We start from the raw sequence: 18,656 nt of genomic DNA on the forward strand, positions 1-18,656 counted from the left end.
GGTTGCAGGCAGGAATCTCTCTCAGCTCTATCTTGGAGAAGCCAGGGAGGGAACTTGAAACCTTCTGCTCTTCCCATAGCAGCTCTATCCCCTGAGGGGAATATCTTACAGTGCTCACACTTCTAGTCTCCCATTCATATGCAACCAGGGCAGACCCTGCTTAGGTAAGGGGACAAGTCATGCTTGTTACCACAAGACCAGCTCTCTGCTCCTGGTCAGGAGAGGCTAATAGTCCAGTTTGGTCCCAGCTTCTCCCAGAGGGTCACTCTATGGTGGAGCATGTGAGGATGTGGACTGGGAGGTGGGGTAACTGTAGAATACCATCTCCCTTACCAGGATCCCTGCCATTCCTTCGCCTATATTGAATATGTGTACCTAAGTCTAGGGACCAGGGATAAATTGCAACTTCACCCGCTGCCCAGTGAAGTTCCTAACTGAGCTGACGGACCAGGTTGCTGAGTTGGCATTAGAATGGCACAGATTGTTGTTGGTGGGGGACTTCAGTGTTCATTTTGGGACCGGGTTGTCGGGAGCAACCTAAGAGTCCATAGCGGCCATGACGACTGTGGGCCTATCCCAAGAGGTCTCTGGACTGACACATGATGCGGGTCACACACTCAGTTTAGTCTTTTGTTCTGATCAGGGTGGTGTTCCATGAGTGGGGACTCCTGTCATCTCCCCTGGACTTCATACCTGGACTTCCAAAAAGCTTTTGACAAAGTTTGAGTAAAAGGCATGACTTCATTACTCAGTTCAATACTGGTTGAGAGTGGGTCACTTCTACTGATTAGTTCTTTTCACTGGTTCTTATTTATATTTGTGCTCTTCATAGTGATAACACACAGCTGTCACTTGCATTACTGGCCGTTCTTGATCTGACCTTACTTTATATCAACCCCACCCACCACCACTTCTTTATTCTTGTATTCATGTATAGAGATATAGCCACTCCCCACACCCTTTGCAGCATTCACAGCAATAACGGGTGAGTGGGGGGGCGGAGTTGCAGGCTTGGCCCGGGAAGCAGGCATGTGGGCCACCATACTGGTCCCCCTTCACGTGTTGCAGGTGGATCAATAAGTGAACAGGAGTGCCTGCATAAGCAGCCAGCTCCGTTCGGTTCCTTCTCAGTTGCTCTGCAGGCAGGCACCCTCCCACCCGTCCCTTGACTCAATGAGGGATATTCCGGTCGCCTTTTGGAGCCAAGTAGGAATTTAGGACGTCTCAGCGGATTGGCCATGGTTGGGGCTTTTTTTTTTTTTGGCCTGCTTCTCACTGACTTCATTAAGGTTGTCACGGGGTTATTTGATCACTTTGCAGATGAGTGCGGGTTGGGGTAGGTTAATTTGTAATGGTGTTGGGCTGGAGGTACATTATGGTGAGTGGGAATATGGAGGAAGGCTTGGTGATTTTGTGACTCTTGGGCTGCATCCACTCTCACTTGGATGCATGCCAGCAAACCGTGCTCAGTGCCTCGTGATCTGGGTTGAGGTGGGCTGGCATGAGTCCCCTCAATGGGGGTAACCTCGTGGTAGAGATAAGGTTCAGACTGGTTCCGAGCCAAATCAAAGCCCAGTCCTTCGCCCTCCTGTGAGCATACCTCCTATGAGATTGACCCACTTTGGGGATACCTGCACTTTAGTTCAATTCTTCGTTGCAGATCTGTATTTTACTCAATAAAGTGGCCCTAGTTTCTTCCAACTACGCATTTCCTGTCTTTATTTTGGTTTGGGTTCGCAAATATGTGATGCTCATAAAGTTCTCAAATAATGGACTCCTAATACAAATCTCCCTAAAACTCTTACTTCATTTGTAACTAATAATGAGAAGTATTTAAAACTTTTGTTCTTGTGTGGTTTACATTTATCAGACAGGGCTGGTGGCATCAGTAACTGCTGGTGCATGCTCACAACTGGATTACTTTAATACCTTTCTCAGTCTCAATAAAAACTGATCTTCCTTCAAGAGAACTTCAGTTTCATCCAGTTCTACGGCCATTCCTCAGTATACATCTGCCTCGGCATGGGCTTGTTCTTCCATAAATAACCCAGTGCATGTCTCACAGTCTTTCAAGACCCTCTGGACCTCCTACAGGGTTCTGCCCCTTCCTGCCCAAATATTATGATGGGCAGCCGTTGTCCTGCCCTTCCACAACTGCACTTGATTCAGGCATGCTGGGTTCCCCACTGCCACTGGGTGTCATTCTTTTCATATTCTTTGATCTTATAAGTTACTTAAATTCTGACAAAAATGTCTTCAAGCATTCCTGGTTGCCTATACCCTGGCATGAAAACTGGAATTATAAAAGCAAGTGTTTTGTCTGTCTTCTGTTTAATTAAAGACATTTTAACTAGAATATAGCTGTCAGTCTTGACTGGTTGCTTACTGTAATAACATTTTGTCTAGTAGTGCTTCAATATAATAATTTAGATGCATCCAGGCAACGTTGCTTAATATAATAGAAGCATATGATGAACAATTAAGTGATCTTTGGGTGTATGATATTTAAACATGTATATGCAAATTGCTTCAACAGTTTCTGTTGCTGTGTTCCAAGTTCTTACCAGAACAAAAAGGAAGTCCCAGAGCATGACCTAAAAGGCAAGGCTGCACAGAATCAGCCCTTCAGTTGTTGTTGGATTACAATTCCCCATAATCCCTAGATATTGACCATGGTGACTAGGGGTAATGGGAGCTGTAATCCAAGAGCTGGAGGACCAAAGTTGTGCAGCCATGGTCTAAGAGCACATGATTATAGCCACCTGCTGAAGCTAAGCAGGATCTGTTGTGATCAGTGCCTGGATGGGAGACTCATGAATGGCATCTTTGGGGATGAGGCCATAGTTCAGTGGCAGAGCATCTGCTTTGCATGTAGAAGGCCCCAGGTTCTATCCCTGGCATCTCCAGGTGGGGCTGGGAAAAACCCCTGCCTGAAACCTTGGAGAAGCCACTTCCCGTAACCGTAGACAATACTAAGCTAGATGGACCAAGGGTCTGACTCAGTATAAGGCAGCTCCCTATGTTTCTAAGTGACAGTACATTCCCGCTCTCAACCCACATATTAATTTGAAACCAGATGTGCAGGCCAACGTCTAGTGTCAGTCTTTAGAGTCGATGCTTTTTCTCTGTCCCCAAAGAAATAACTGATAATGGCAGAATGAGGATACTTGAGTCTAGTGATAACCTCTTAGACCTTTTATGTTAGTATAACATACCTTTATTTTCCATAATTGAAGAGCTTACATGGTTTGTAAGTGGGGATTATATGGCACTTTCACTACTTGACAAGCTTAGGATGCAATTTTAACTGCACTGATATAAATGGAAATTTAAGCTACTTCTGCTGAAATGGTTCCTGAACTTCAGCTGTCAATAGTCATTTCCCCTGAAAAGATATCTTTAACAGTATGTACTGTTTAATTTTTTTTTAAAAAACTGTAGCTAGTATATTTATTTATTTATTATTTATTTGTTTGTTCTACTTCTAGACCTCCTTTACAGAATAGCTCAGGGCGGTTATATGACATAAAGTATTCTGCATCTTGGAAATTTAGAATGATACAACTTTCCCATCCATCTGATTTAATTGAAGGATGACTGTTTAAGCTAGACATAATTATCCAAGATCTCATTACTTACATTGCCTCCTGTATAGCAATCTATACTGTTTCTGAAATTGCATTTGGTATTAGCATTCCATGACAGAGAACTGGAGTCCAATGCCAAATGATTCTTTAGGTTTGAGTACCCAGAACAGCAGCTCCACACATAGACACACCACATAGAAAATAACTTTTGAAACTGAACCACCTTTAAAAAGCAGTTTGATGTTGCATCAGCATCTGCTGCTCAAAAGGAAAAAAAGGTTTATTTATGTGTGTGTGTTTTTAAATCCACTGGCATACCCAGTCTTTCAATGACCCTCAGGTCGCTCTTTGAATTCGAGTCTTCATCTTTAATAAAATAGTATCTGATAATTATATAATTTTTCACACTCTCATTTTGCTATTAACCATTGCAAAGTTGAAGTATTCATTCTGTGTTATGCTTGAGAACCTTCATTTACTAGATTATTTACTAGAACCAAGAGTGTGCTTCTAGTACTCCAACATGCTGTTGATGATTGTGAATAAGTACATGTGCACACCCAAAAATGTTGGATTCAAACTGACCCAACTGGGAAATGGTCAGGAGGGATCAAATAGGCCACTTCCAGCTGTTGGGTCAGAACCCTGGCATTTCTCCAACATTCTGTCAGACCAAACACACACCCAATTTACCTTGCCCTCTTCAGCTTCCTCCCCATCCTTCTCCTTTACCAGAGGGCCAGGCGACAGCAGGCACAATGTCCTCTTCACTCCTATGGAGCACTGGATACAGCTGCCTCGCTACTTTCCTTTTGCTGCAGTTTCTGGTCTTCCCCTTTTTATTTAAGTTCATTTTAGATCCCCAGGCACCATGGGGGATTTCGGGAGGTATAGTTCTTCTAAAGAAGAGGGCAGGTGAAGCACAGTTCCTGTCAGGCCTTACAGGTATGTTGGAACTTCAGTCAAGAGTTTTAACATGACAGCCAGGATCTCATTCCAGCATTCCAACTGTTGGAGCTCCCTGCTGCCTTGTCAGAACTTGGTATAATAATGGCCAACAGGTCCTACATGCTTGTCTGACCAAAATGACTGCATAGCCCTAATGAATAAGCCGATGGGAGCTGGGCAGTGTCCCGTTTGGCAAAAGCCATCCTTTAAAGTGTGAGGGTGCAAAGAATTCAGATAAAACAGAAGAAGATAGAGCAGAGCCACATAAAGAGCAGACGGGAGCCTGTGCCAGCAGGCCAAAGAGTCAAAAGAATAGCATACATCAGTTGAAAGATTCAGCATATAGGTGCTTATATGCCAATGCCAGAAGCCTCCGAGCCAAGATGGGTGAGCTGGAGTGCTTGGTTGCTAACGCAGAAATAGATATAATGGGCATAACGCAGAAATAGATATAATGGGTATTCGGGCCGACTTGGACTCCACTATTTCTGCAGGGTCCGTGAGGGAGGTATCCGGCAATCCCTCTTGCAGTGTTAGGATGGATCAGTTTCAATCTGTGACTCTTGATGACGTGGACAGACTGCTTGGAGCGGTGCGGCCTACCACTTGTTCTCTGGATCCTTGCCCAACCTGGCTGCTTCGATCTAGCAGAGAGATTGTTGGAGATGGCCTGGTTAATATCATAAAAGCATCTCTGGGGGAGGGTAGGGTGCCTCCTTGTTTGAAGGAGGCAATAGTTAGACCTCTTCTTAAGAAGCCTACCCTGGATCCCTCAGCGATGGATAGTTATAGGCCAATCTCCTATCTCCCCTGGCTGGGCAAGGTAATCGAGAGGGTGGTGGCTAACCAGCTCCAGGCGGTTTTGGAGGAATCTGATTATCTAGACCCATTCCAAACTGGCTTTAGAACGGGCTATGGGGTTGAGTCAGCCTTGGTCGGCTGACTCAACCCCATAGCATAGATAATCAGATTCCCCCATAGAGGAATCTGATTATCTAGATCCATTCCAAACTGGCTTTAGAACGGGCTATGGGGTTGAGTCAGCCTTGGTCGGCCTGATGGATGACCTTTACCGGGGAATCGACAGAAGGAGTGTGACTCTGTTGGTCCTCTTGGATCTCTCGGCAGCGTTCGATACCATCGACCATGGTATCCTTCTGGGTCGCCTGGAGGTGTTGGGAATAGGGGGCACCGCTTTGCAGTGGTTCCGTTCCTATCTCTCGGGTAGATCCCAGATGGTGGAGCTTGGTGACAGCCGCTCCTCAAAGCAGGAGCTGTTATATGGAGTCCCTCAGGGCTCCATTCTGTCACCAATGCTTTTCAATATCTACATGAAACCGCTGGGTGAAGTCATCAGGAGATTTGGTGCTGGGTGTTATCAGTATGCTGATGACACCCAAATCTACTTCTCCTTCTCATCTTCAGGAAATGGCACTCACTCTTTAAATGCCTGCCTACAGGCAGTAATGGGCTGGATGAGGGAGAACAAATTGAAGCTGAATCCAAGCAAGACGGAGGTGCTCATTGTGGGGGCTCAGAATCTGAGGGGTGAGTTAGATCTCCCTGTGCTGGATGGGGTTACACTCCCCCAGAAGGAGCAGGTGCGCAGCTTGGGAGTACTCCTGGACCCAGGCCTCACCCTGGTCTCTCAGGTGGAGGCCATGGCCAGGAATGCTTTCTATCAGCTTCGGCTGATTCGACAGCTGCGTCCATTCCTTGAGGAGGATGACCTCAAAACAGTGGTGCACCAGCTGGTAACCTCCCGGCTTGACTATTGCAATGCGCTCTACGTGGGGCTGCCTTTGTACGTAGTTCAGAAACTTCAATTAGTTCAGAATGCGGCAGCCAGATTGGTCTCTGGGGTAACTCGGAGAGACCATATTACGCCTATTTTGAAACAATTACACTGGCTGCCAATATGTTTCCGGGCAAAATACAAAGTGCTGGTGATTACCTTTAAAGCCCTGAACGGCTTAGGTCCAAGTTACCTTGGAGAGCGCCTTCTTCTGCACGATTCCCACCGCACATTAAGGTCATCTGAGGAGGTTCGTCTCCAGTTGCCACCGGCTTGTCTGGTGGCGACTCGGAGGCGGGCCTTCTCTATGGCTGCTCCGGAGTTGTGGAATGCGCTCCCTGCGGAAATCCGTAATTCGAGTTCTCTGTTGGCCTTCAGGAGGGCCCTTAAAACATATTTGTTTGGCCTGGCCTTTCAGGGCTTTTAAAAAAAATTTAATTTTTAATTTTTAATTTGATTTAGGGTTTTTAATTACTTAACACACACACCCCCCGGCCTTGTGCAGATGGGAGGGAGTTTGTCCCAGCCTGTCCTGCACGAAGCCCAGGAAGGGTTTCGTTTGACCCTTTTGGTCAAGGGGCGGGGTTTCGGCCAGGATCGACCGATCCCCGCCCCATTCTCCATTCTCTCTTCAGTTGGGGCCAGGCAATCACAGGAGAAGGAGCGGGTCTAGCGACTGGCCGCCTGAAGGGGCCGAGTAGGAATTTTTTGCTCCCAACACATTGGGCACTGTTGGGTTTTTTGTTTTTTGTTTTGCCTACTCCGTTCTGTGTCCTGGGTGCGTAGTTAGAGTTAGGTCAGCCACAATGGCAGGAACAGTGCGGGCGGGGTGGTAATTTGAGGGTTAGAACATCGGTGAGCACCCTTGGATATGTAAAAGGGGTGATTGGTTAATCGCTCCTTTGTAGCCTGTGCGGCACGGGGAGAATGATTGCCATGAACCCTGCTTCAGGACTTCTCCAACCTTTGGGCTGTGTGGTCCGGGGTGGACGAATGCCTAGAAGTATCCAGATCCTCTCTTACAGAAGGGGGGTCGGCTTTGAAGGAATTGGGTGGGGTGTACCTGCCCATTCCCGAGCCAGGGTGTGTTGCCCAGTAGGGCGCTGGGTAGGATTTCAGAGTTCTGACCTGCTTTTATTGGCCCGTACTGTTCTCTAAGGGTGATTAATCACCTGGTGTTCCAGTCTGCCATGCCTTGTGTAATAGTTAACAAAGTTGTGGCCCTTTTCTTCCATACTAAGTCTACGTGTCTTCTTGAGCTGGGGTCTGGGGACAATGTTTAATTTTTGTTTTAAAATGTTTTTAAATTGTTAGTTGTTGTTTTATTGTTTTTAATTTGTTTTAGCTTTTCATTGTTTTATAAGTTTGTTTTAATTGTAAACCGCCCTGAGCCATTTTGGAAGGGCGGTATATAAATCAAATAAATAAATAAATAAATAAATAATAACAACAGAAATGTGGTGGAACAGTGAGAAACAGTGGGACACTGCTATCCCTGGGTATAAACTCTATAGAAAGGACAGGGAGGGGCACCTTGGAGGAGGGGTAGCACTATATGTTAAAGAAGTGATAGAATCTAAAAAGCTAGAAAACCTAGGTGGACTGGAGTTCTCCACAGAAACCCTGTGGGTGACAATACAAGGCCTGAAAGGGAACATGCTACTGGGGACATGTTATCGCCCTCCAGATCAAAACGCCGACAGTGACTGGGAGTTGCAGAAGGAAATCAGGGAAGCGTAAAGGAGAGACAGGGCTGTAATTATGGGTGACTTCAATTACCCACACATAGACTGGGTAAATTCACAGTCAGGCCAGGACAAAGAGGTCAAATTTCTAGATACGCTAAATGACTGTGCCCTAGAACACTTGGTCTTGGAACCAAACAGAGAGAATGCGACCTTGGACCTAATTCTGAGTGGCACCCAGGACCTGGTGTGTGATGTCAGTGTCATCAACCCTTTAGGGAACAGTGACCATCGTGCGATCAAATTCAGCATACATGCGGGGAGAGAATCACCAAGGACGTCTAACACGGACATTTTGAAAGAGGAAACTTCTCCAAAATGAGGAGTATGGTGAAAAGACAGCTGAATGGGAAAATCAGGACAGTCAATTTACTCCAGAGTGCATGGAATTTACTCAAAACCACAATACTAGAAACCCAGTTAGATTGTATACCCAAAAGGAGGAAAGGTACCACTAAGTCCAGGAGGATGCCAGCATGGCTAACACGTAACGTCAAGGAAGCCATAAAAAGGAAGAAGACTTCTTTCCGAAACTGGAAGGCCTGTCCAAACGAAGAGAACAGAAAGGAACACAAACTCTGGCAAAAGAAATGCAAGGTGACAATAAGGGAGGCAAAAAGAGAGTTTGAGGAACATTTAGCTTAAAGTATCAAGGGGAATAACAAAAACTCCTTTAAGTACATCAGATGCAGGAAACCTGCCAGGGAGGCAGTTGGACCATTAGACAATGAGGGAGTGGAAGGGATTATTAAGGAGGATATGGAGGTTGCAGAGAAGCTGAATGAGTACTTTGCATCTGTGTCTTCACGGCAGAGGATACTGAGTATATACCTGTTCCTGAACCAGGCTTTTTAGAGATGGAGGCTAGAGGGCTGAGTCAAATAGAAGTGCCAAGAGATGACGTTCTAAACTGTCTGGAAAAACTGAAAGCTAACAAATTACCAGGGCCGGATGGCATCCATCCAAGAGTCCTCAAAGAACTCAAATGTGAAATTGCCAACCTCCTTGCTAGAATATATAACTTATCCCTGAAATCGGGCTCTGTACCAGAGGACTGGAAAGTAGCAAATGTAACACCGATTTTCAAAAAGGGATCCAGAGGCAATCCAGGAAATTACAGGCCAGTTAGCCTAACGTCTGTTCCAGGCAAATTGATGGAAAGCATCCTCAAGGATAAAATTGTAAAGCACATAGAAGTACAGGCCCTACTGGGAATGAGCCAGCATGGCTTCCGCAAAGGTAAATCTTGCCTCACTAACCTTTTGGACTTCTTTGAGAGTGTCAACAAGTGTGTGGATCAAGGTGATCCAGTTGACATAGTATACCTGGACTTCCAAAAAGCTTTAGACAAACTTCCTCATCAAAGACTCCTGAGAAAACTTAGCAGTCATGGGACAAGGGGACAAGTACATGTGTGGATTGCTAACTGGTTGAAAGACAGGAAATAGAGGGTAGGTATACATGGAGAGTTTTCACAGTGGAGAGAAGTAAGAAGTGGGGTCCCCCAGGGATCTGTACTGGGACCAGTGCTTTTTAATTTATTCATAAATGATCTAGAAGCAGGGGTAAGCAGCAATGTGGCCAAATTTGCAGATGATACCAAACTCTTCTGGGTAGTGAAATCCAAAATGGATTGTGAGGAGCTCCAAAAGGATCTCTCCAGACTGGGGGAGTGGACGACAAAGTGGCAAATGCGGTTCAATGTTAGCAAGTGTAAGGTGATGCACATTGGGATGAGAAACCCCAACTTCAAGTATATGCTTATGGGACCTGAGCTGTCATTGACTGACCAGGAGAGGGATCTTGGGGTCGTGGTGGACAGCTCGTTGAATGTGTTGACTCAATGTGTGACAGCTGTGAAAAAGGCCAATTCCATGCTAGGGATCATTAGGAAGGGGATTGAAAATAAAACTGCTAATATTATTATACCCTTATACAAAACTATGGTGTGACCACACTTGGAGTACTGTGTACAGTTCTGGTCACCACATCTTTAAAAGGACATTGTAGAAGTGGAAAAGGTACAGAAGAGGGCAACCAATATGATCAAGGACCTAGAGCACCTTTCTTATGAGACAAGACTTCAACACCTGGGGCTTTTTAGTTTAGAAAAAAGACAACTGCGTGGAGACATGATAGAAGTCTATAAAATCATGCATGGTGTAGAGAAAGTGGAGAGAGAGTGAAATTCTTTTCCCTCTCACACAACACTAGAACAAGGGGTCACTCCATGAAATTGATTGCCAGGAGGTCTAGGACCAACAAACGGAAGTACTTTTTCACACAACATATGATCCACTTATGGAACTCTCTGCCACAGGATGTGGTGACAGCCAACAACCTGTATGGCTTTAAGAGGGGTTTGGATAACTTCATGGAGGAGAGGTGGAGAGCAGAGGAGGAGAGGTCTATCAAAGGTCTATCAACCAGTCGGAGGGCTGTGGGCCACCTCCAGCCTCAAAGGCAGGATTCCTCTGACTACCAGTTGCGGGGGAGTAATGGCAGGAGAGATGGCACACCTTCAATTTCCTGCCTGTGGCTTCCAGCGGCATCTGGTGGTCCACTGTGTGAAACAGGATGCTGGACTAGATGGGCCTTGGGCCTTATCCAGCAAGGCTGTTCTTATGTTCTTAATAGTTCTGGGGATTTTCTGTTCTGGGGATCTGAGAATTAGATACCAGTATCTACTGGAGAAGTAGATATAGTCTGGTCCCTTCCTTGTGAAGGAAAATGATGATAAAATATCCCTCCTGACAGTGTTGGCCCTAGTATAAATAGTGTCCTAGGCGAGGAGTGCCTTCAACGCCCCTCCCCCATTAGTTTATCATTGTTGCCAAGTTGTGTGGCTTGTGGATTGCAAAACTTAGGAGAGTAACAGGGACCCAACTATCTTTCCCAGGAATGCCTGTGAAAAAGGTTCAGAACTACCTCTCAATGTACTCTCCTGTTCCAGTTCTGCGATCTCACTGAAGCCTCACAGACCTCCTGCAGCTTCTTCAGTCCCCACCTTCTCCCTAGCTTACTGTAGACAATATACTCAGCAGGCTACTAAGCTCAGCTCTGTGCCCCCTTCAGATAGGTGCCCTGTTGACTATCTGCCTCACCTATCCTTAAGACTGGCCCAGCCCTGCATCCTGAATTATATGAAATAAAATTCTATAAATTCTACTTTTACAGGTGATTTTTAGGTGGTGGAAAATTTCTCTTCGGAGTGAATTTCGTGAAGCAAGACCTGGTGAACTCAGTGAATCTCATGAAGATTTCCTGGATGATCCCAATCTTCAAAGTAAGATATAGAAAATATCATCTTAGTGTGATGGATATGCCAGTCTTCTGCATTTGTGTTTGATTAATCAGATTCTTAATGATATATAAAGTTGACATTTCAGATGATGGAACATTAGTTTCCTGATAAAAGATGAGCAGTACAAAATAGATGGTAAAAGAGAATAAATGTAGACGTGCTGGTAAACTAGTTTGCCTCCTTCAAAGAAAAATTTTTGTTGGTTGGGATTTGAGGAGACATACCCAATATTTTCTGAAACTAATTAACATCAGTTTGTAGATTTGCATTTGCTTGCTTTGAAACACACCCTGAAAAATCTTTTTCTAGATTTGTATTAATTAAAGCTGAAGAATACCTTATGTGAAGTGTGGTTAAAATCTGTTGAAGGGTGAATGACATCATCACAAACTATGCCATTGAGGTGTCTCTGTGTGTCCCTACACCTTGAAATTTGGTTCAAATCAGTTAGACGGTCTACATGTTAGCCCACTTACACCTCAAATGTTCACAAGTCTGCCATCTTCAATCAGGGTGGATGGCATCATAACAAACTACATCCCTATGAGTCCTTACACCTATAGGAAATTAGGTTCAAATTGGTTAGGCAGTTCACAAGTTAGCTCACTTGTGCCTCAAAGGTTTACACAATCCAGCATCTTGAATTGAGGTGAATGACATCATCGCAAAGTACTCCATTGAGGTGTCCCTGTGTGTCCCTACAATTGTACCCAACTTGGTTCATATTGGTCCAAGCATTGCAAAGTTGATGGGGATGGATGGACACATGGATGGACACACAGAGAATGCCAGGTAATCTCATAAGCCTACTGGAAAGTAGGCTAAAAATTGGTCATGTCCGTATGAACTGATTATCAGACATATAGTATAGGTGAGTGTAGACATTACTGCCACATTCAAGATTTCTACCTGTATATAACCAGTATGCTAAATTGGCGAGGGAATATTCTCCTTGTAGTATGAGGCATTTGACATCCAAACAGCTCTTAGAAAATTAATTATTTCCACAGAGTATGGAAAACACACAGGATGAACTTGAAATCCTAATATGGGAAGGCAAATGTGATCTTATAAGTATTACTGAAACTTGGTGGGATGAGACTCAGGATTGGAATAGAAGGTATTTCCAGATAACGGTATATTCCATCTTTTTTGCTGTTTCCTAAAGGAAATGTTTGTTTGCTTAGTATATTTGTACATCGGCTCAAACTCACATCTCTGGGCGGTTTACAACCCTTGGAAATGTTGCTGGAGATTCAGATGACGTTGCTTGGGGTTTAGATGATAGATTTATTAGTCACAATTGGCCCTCCAATTTATAAAAAATGAGCATTTTTCCACTTCTAATTTTTCTTTAACATGAATAAGCAATGCAAATACTGTAAGAACAGTTCAACTGTGGAACTGCCTGCCTTGTGCACTGGTGGGCTCTCATTCACTGGAAGCTTTCAGACAGTGACTGGACTGCCATCTGTCAGGAATGCTGCTGTAGTTTCTTGTACTAACAGGGGGTTGGACTAAAAGACCTCCAAGGTTCCTTTCACCTCTAAAATTCTGTGATCCTAAATCTATATGATCAACATGACCTTTAAGATAGTTCAATAATACAAATAAGGGACCTTCCAGAAATCTGTATCCCAACATAATGTAGCACCAATTAACAATATCCTTTAATATTTTTCACAAGTCCAAAAAAGGGTAATATAATCAATATCTGATTGTCCAGTGACATCAGTTGTCATATCCTATGTATTAAATATAATATAACTTATCCTGTCATTATACAGTGTAATTACCCAAAGTGTAATGTGTAAGCAATCAGGTAACACTGATACCTGATTATTTATTAATTAATAAACATTCAGTAATTACCCTAAATTTATCCTAGTTCACTAACATTAACAATAAACTTGAACAGGAGTGTTACTAAAAACTTGACATATGCAATCCTTCAAATCACCATTGCTACAATCCCACTTTGAGCTGCTAAACTTCTGAAAATCAGTCCCTCATATAAGAATAAATTTAGCAATAATTCTTCTCCCTACTGATTCTGACATTGTCACTAATATGTTGTTTTATTCTCTTAAACCTAACAATTCAAGGTTGATAAGAAAGTGATCTGGATCGTGATCCGTTGCCCTTCATAAGGATTGGGTTCTGCACCTATTTAGGGACCTCACAGAAGGATTAGCTAGCTCTTTGTGGTGCCCTTTCCACCTTGTATGTAGTCCATGCTTCCGTTGGTATCAGCAGTCTGGGCACCATTTTCTTCAGTTCCTTTTCTGACTGCCAAGGCGTTAGTACAGCGTTATATTTATTTATTTATAACATATTTGTATGCCGCTCCAAATGCAAGTCTCTGGATGCTTTACAACAATACAATAAAAACAACAAATAAAAAGGTTAAAACATTACAATGATTTAAAATATAAAACAATGTTAAAACTATTAAAAGCCCTCAAACTATTAAAACAGTATCTAATTAAAAGCCTGGGTGAACAAATGTGTCCTGACTGCCTTTTTAAACGTTTTAAGAGATGGGGAGGCTCTTATTTCAGCAGGGAGCGTGTTCCAAAACCTCGGGACAGCAATGGAGAAGGCCGATCCCCGAGTAGCCACCAGATGAGCCAGTGGCAACTGCAGACGAACCTCTCCTGGTGATCTCAATGGGCGATGTGGTTCATAGCGAAGAAGATGTTCTCTTAAATATCCAGGGCCCAAGCTGTTTAGGGCTTTATAGGTTATAACCAAGGCCTTGTATTTTGCCCGGACACTTATCGGTAGCCAGTGTAGATCTTTTAAGATAGGAGTGATATGTCATCTCCAAGATGGCCCAGAGACCAACCTGTCTGCTGCGTTCTGGACCAACTGCAGTTTCCAGACTACGTACAAAGGCAGCCCCGCATAGAGTGAATTTGCAGTAGTCAAGTCTGGAGGTAACCAGCAGATGTACTACTGTTCTGAGGTCATTTAACTCAAGAAATGGATGCAGTTGGTGTATTAGCCAAAGCTGATAAAAAGCACCTCTAGCCACTGCCTCAACCTGGGACACCAAGGAGAGGTTTGTGTCCAGAAGCACCCCCAGACTGCGTACCTGTTCCCTCTGGGGAAGTGTGACCCCATCCAAAACTGGTAGATCTAAATTATCTCCTGAATTCCAACCCCACACAATAAGTACCTCCGTTTTATCTGTATTCAGTCTCAGTTTGTTATCTCTCATCTAGCCCATCACCACCTCCAGGCAGGCATTTAGGGAGGTTATACATTCTCCTGATGATGTTGACATGGAGAAAAAGATTTGGTTGTCATCAGCATACTGATAACACCCTGTACCAAATCTCCTGATGATCTCTCCCAGCTGTTTCATGTAGATGTTAAACAACATTGGAGACAATGTGGAGGGACACCATCTGGAATCTGCCTGTGAGGTAGGAGTGGAACTACTGCAAAACAGTGCCTCCCACCCCTAACCCCCTCAGATGCTCCAGAAGAATACTATGGTCGATAGTATTGAAAGCCGCCGAGAGGTCCAAAAGGACCAACAGAGTCACACTCCCTCTATCAGTTCCCAGTTGGAGATCATCCATCAGGCCGACCAAGGCAGTCTGCACCCCATAGCCCACCCGAAAGTCTGAAATGGGTCTAGATAATCAGTTTCATCCAAGACTGTATGGAGTTGGGAAGCCACCACCCTCTCAATTACCTTGCCCAACCACAGAAGGTTGGAGACAAGCCTATAGTTACTTAACTTTGAGGGATCCAATGCAGGCTTCTTCAGAAGTGGTCTAATAATTGCCTCCTTAAGGAGGCATCCTGCCCTCCCTCAGAGAAGCATTTATGATCTCTACTCAACCTTCTACAACAACTTCCCTGCCAGATAGTATAAGTCATGTCAGGCAAGAGTCAAGAGAACAGGTGGTAGGCCGCACCGCTCCTAGCAGCTTGTCCACATCCTCATGAGTCACAAACTGGAACTGATCCAGCCTGACCACATAAGAGGAGTAGCTGGATAACTCTGATTCAGATACTGTAGTAATTGTGAGGTCTAAATCCAAGTTGGCCCGAATATGAGAGATTTTATCCACAAGAAACTCATTAAACACGTTGTGGAGCTCCTCAGAGTTAGTTTAGAATTATCAAAGAAAGTGAAGAGAAAAGATTTGTTACTTGGTTATTGAACTTCCCACTACATTTTGACTACTCTATTTGGACTTTGCTTTTGGTGTGAGAATGGATTTCAGTCTGGCCTTGTTTACTCTTTGTCTAATGGATGTCGGTTATGGAAAAGAATAGAACTTTTAAATTCTGTACCCAGTGTAAAGCCAATCTTACATCTACAGACTACCATGATTCTTGCTTAATGTGTCTGGGTGAGCAACATGTCCCTTCAGCTTGCAAAATCCGTTGCTCCTTTTCTAAACAAACTTTAAAAAACTGAGCCCTCAGACTGCAGCCGGCGCTGTTTGAGGATGCACTTCGTCTACTGATGCTGCCTACCCATTGACATCGGGATCGACATTGTGCTCGACATCGGGCAGCCGACCCTCAACATCGGAGCGCCTGATGACAATGGTATCACCAAGGACTGCGCATGCACAGTCGAACCCCTCGGTTTGGGTGAAATACCTCCCCCGCCGCCCGCTACAGGAGACTTTTTAAGTGGCTGAAAGACATGTCTAGTGAAGAAAAGCATAAAGAACAGAAGAAAAGGAGATGAGCTGAAGAGGAGTCGACACTGCGTCCAAAAAAGCACAAATCTGGATCCAAGTCTCTCCCTGGTGTTCCAGGTTGAGGCCATGGCCGGAGATGCCTTCTATCAGCTTCGGCTGATACGCCAGCTGCGTCCGTTTCTTGAGATAGATGACCTCAAAACAGTGATATATCTGCTGGTAATCTCCAGACTGGATTACTGTAATGTGCTCTATGTGGGGCTGCCCTTGTACGTAGTCCGGAAACTACTGTTGGTTCAGAATGTGGCAGCCAGGTTGGTCTCTGGGTCATCTCGGAGAGACCATATTACTCCTGTATTGAAGGAGTTACACTGGCTGCCGATATGTTTCCGGGCAAAATACAAGGTGTTAGTTATAACCTATAAAGCCCTAAAGAGCTTGGGCCCTGAGTATTTAAGAGAACGTCTTCTTGGTTATGAATCCCACCGCCCATTGAGATCATCAGGAGAGGTCCACTGGCTCGTCTGGTTGCTACTCAGGGACAGGCCTTCTCTGTTGCTGCACCAAGGCTTTGGAATGCACTCCCTAGTGAAATAAGAGCCTCCCCATCTCTGACAATTTTTAAAAAGTCTTTAAAGATGCATCTGTTCACCCAGGCTTTTAACTGATACTGTTTTGATTGTTTTTAATGTTGTTTTAGAATATTGTTTTTAAAAAAATTTAATTGTTGTGTTTTAAATTTCTTGTTTTTGTTTTAAACTAATGTTTTAATTTTGTTTTTATCTTGTTGTAAACCGCCCAGAGACGTAAGTTGTGAGTGGTATAAAAATATGTAAAATAAAAAATAAATAAATAAAAGAAAATCGAAGACGCGGTCGGTGTCGAGGGAAAGGATACTTCAGGGTTACAATCCCCTTGTTGATCCTCTCCAATAACAACAGAGAACTCAGCGTTGGAGCCTATGGTTTCAGGACCCACTACAGCGATGGTTTCAAAGTCCCCTTTCTGGGTTGTGTCTCTACATCGGCCCCTTCAACTTTCATCTGTGTGCACTCTGCTGCAATCCCCCTCAACGAGGGAAGTAATGCCTTGGCAACCTGATTCTGGGCACTCCTCGACTTCGACACTGAACACACATTGGGGGATTTGCTGTCTCTGAATCCCAATACCGCAAGCACACTGCTCTTGATGTTGGAATCAACATCAAGCACCCCACCAGGATCAACATTTCACAGTTTCCTCAGTAGCGGTCTCGACATTGAGCTCGATGTCGAGGAGGTTCCTGCACCAATACCAAAAACACCATCGATGTCACCGGTGTGCTTCACTTCGCAGCACGCTTCAGCATCGAGGGCAGAGCTAATGTCTACCACTGGCATCAGTATCGACGACTTCCTATACCCCATTGACCTGGAGATCTGCATTACAGTATGTTAATACACAAGGCCTCTCAAGCCAGAGGGAAATAACATATACATGTAGATTTCGACATGCATCAGCTGAGACTCTACCGGATGATTATGCTGAGTCCCAACTATAGAAAGTGCAGAAAACTGCTCAGCATGTGCAGGTACATCACCCACCTCACGTGACACAGATCACCTCTGCTGGCCAACAGCTGGCAAACCCGTAGCCACAAATGGTTTATGTGTTACAGCAATCTCCAGAGACTCAGTTGCCGGCACTCCCACAGGCTATTCTTCCAAAGTATGTTTTGCCTGCTGCAACAATGACTAAATCCACTCATGCTGAATTGTGATTGTGCCCAAGAAGGCAGTTGCGAAGTCTAAGGTGACCCCACTGAAAAAGCCAAAGGAGAGTTCGGTCCCACTTGCGTCACCATCAGGGGATGATGGTGACATTACAGATTCTGAGGCGGAATCAACCACGACGTTTGACCCCTCCAACCCCCTGTCAAATGTTCCGATGAGGCCTTCTATTTCGCCCACAGAGAAAATTAAGGTCTACCATATACATCTGACTGAGATAGCAGAGGCTTTGGGCCTTGAAATCAAGTTCCAAGACACAGATGTCAAGGTCCTTGTCCATGATGGCTGCAGCAAAGTCTTCTCAGCCTGTGGCTCTTCCAGTGTTACCGGTTGTCTCCCATGCTGCTCAGTTAGCATGGGAAGTGCTGCAGACATCCACCCCGACTTCTGAATGCCTGGAGGGCTATACAGAATCCAGGAAGAGGACTATTCCTATCTGCTCATATACCCAGCACTGAACTCATTGGTAATAGATTGTGCGTCATCTTCCAAGTTGGGTTGCAGGTATACGACTCCAGCTGAGAAGGACGGCAGAAAATTGGACATGCTGGATACCAATAGGGATGTGCATGAACCAGTTCGGAGGCCCTTTTATGGGCTTCTGAACTGGTTCGAACCCTGGCCGGCTCGAGGGTTCGACGGCAGGGGTTGGCTTTAAGGGCAGGGGAGGATGCACTCCCCCGCCCGGCCATGTTTCCCCCGCTGGTGCACATTTCCCTAAAAGCCCATCGGGGTGGCAGTGTACCTCTCTGTCCCCCGTTCCAACGTCCAGAAATAACTGGAAGTAGTAGCTGCAACTGCACACATCACGCTCACGTGCGCACCTGACATTTGC

General features: G+C 44.8%; 1 protein-coding gene across 1 annotated transcript in view; it reads left to right on the plus strand.

The window, feature by feature from the left end:
* Positions 1 to 18,656, plus strand: part of FBXO36 (F-box protein 36) — a 104,533-nt gene that overhangs the window by 58,205 nt on the left and 27,672 nt on the right. The window contains exon 2 of the mRNA XM_053304655.1: positions 11,253 to 11,361. Coding sequence (XP_053160630.1) covers positions 11,253 to 11,361 — 109 coding nt within the window. The remainder of the gene's footprint in view (positions 1 to 11,252; positions 11,362 to 18,656) is intronic.

This window comes from Hemicordylus capensis, chromosome 3 (genome assembly GCF_027244095.1).
Source record: "Hemicordylus capensis ecotype Gifberg chromosome 3, rHemCap1.1.pri, whole genome shotgun sequence".
NCBI classification, from domain to species: domain Eukaryota; kingdom Metazoa; phylum Chordata; class Lepidosauria; order Squamata; family Cordylidae; genus Hemicordylus; species Hemicordylus capensis.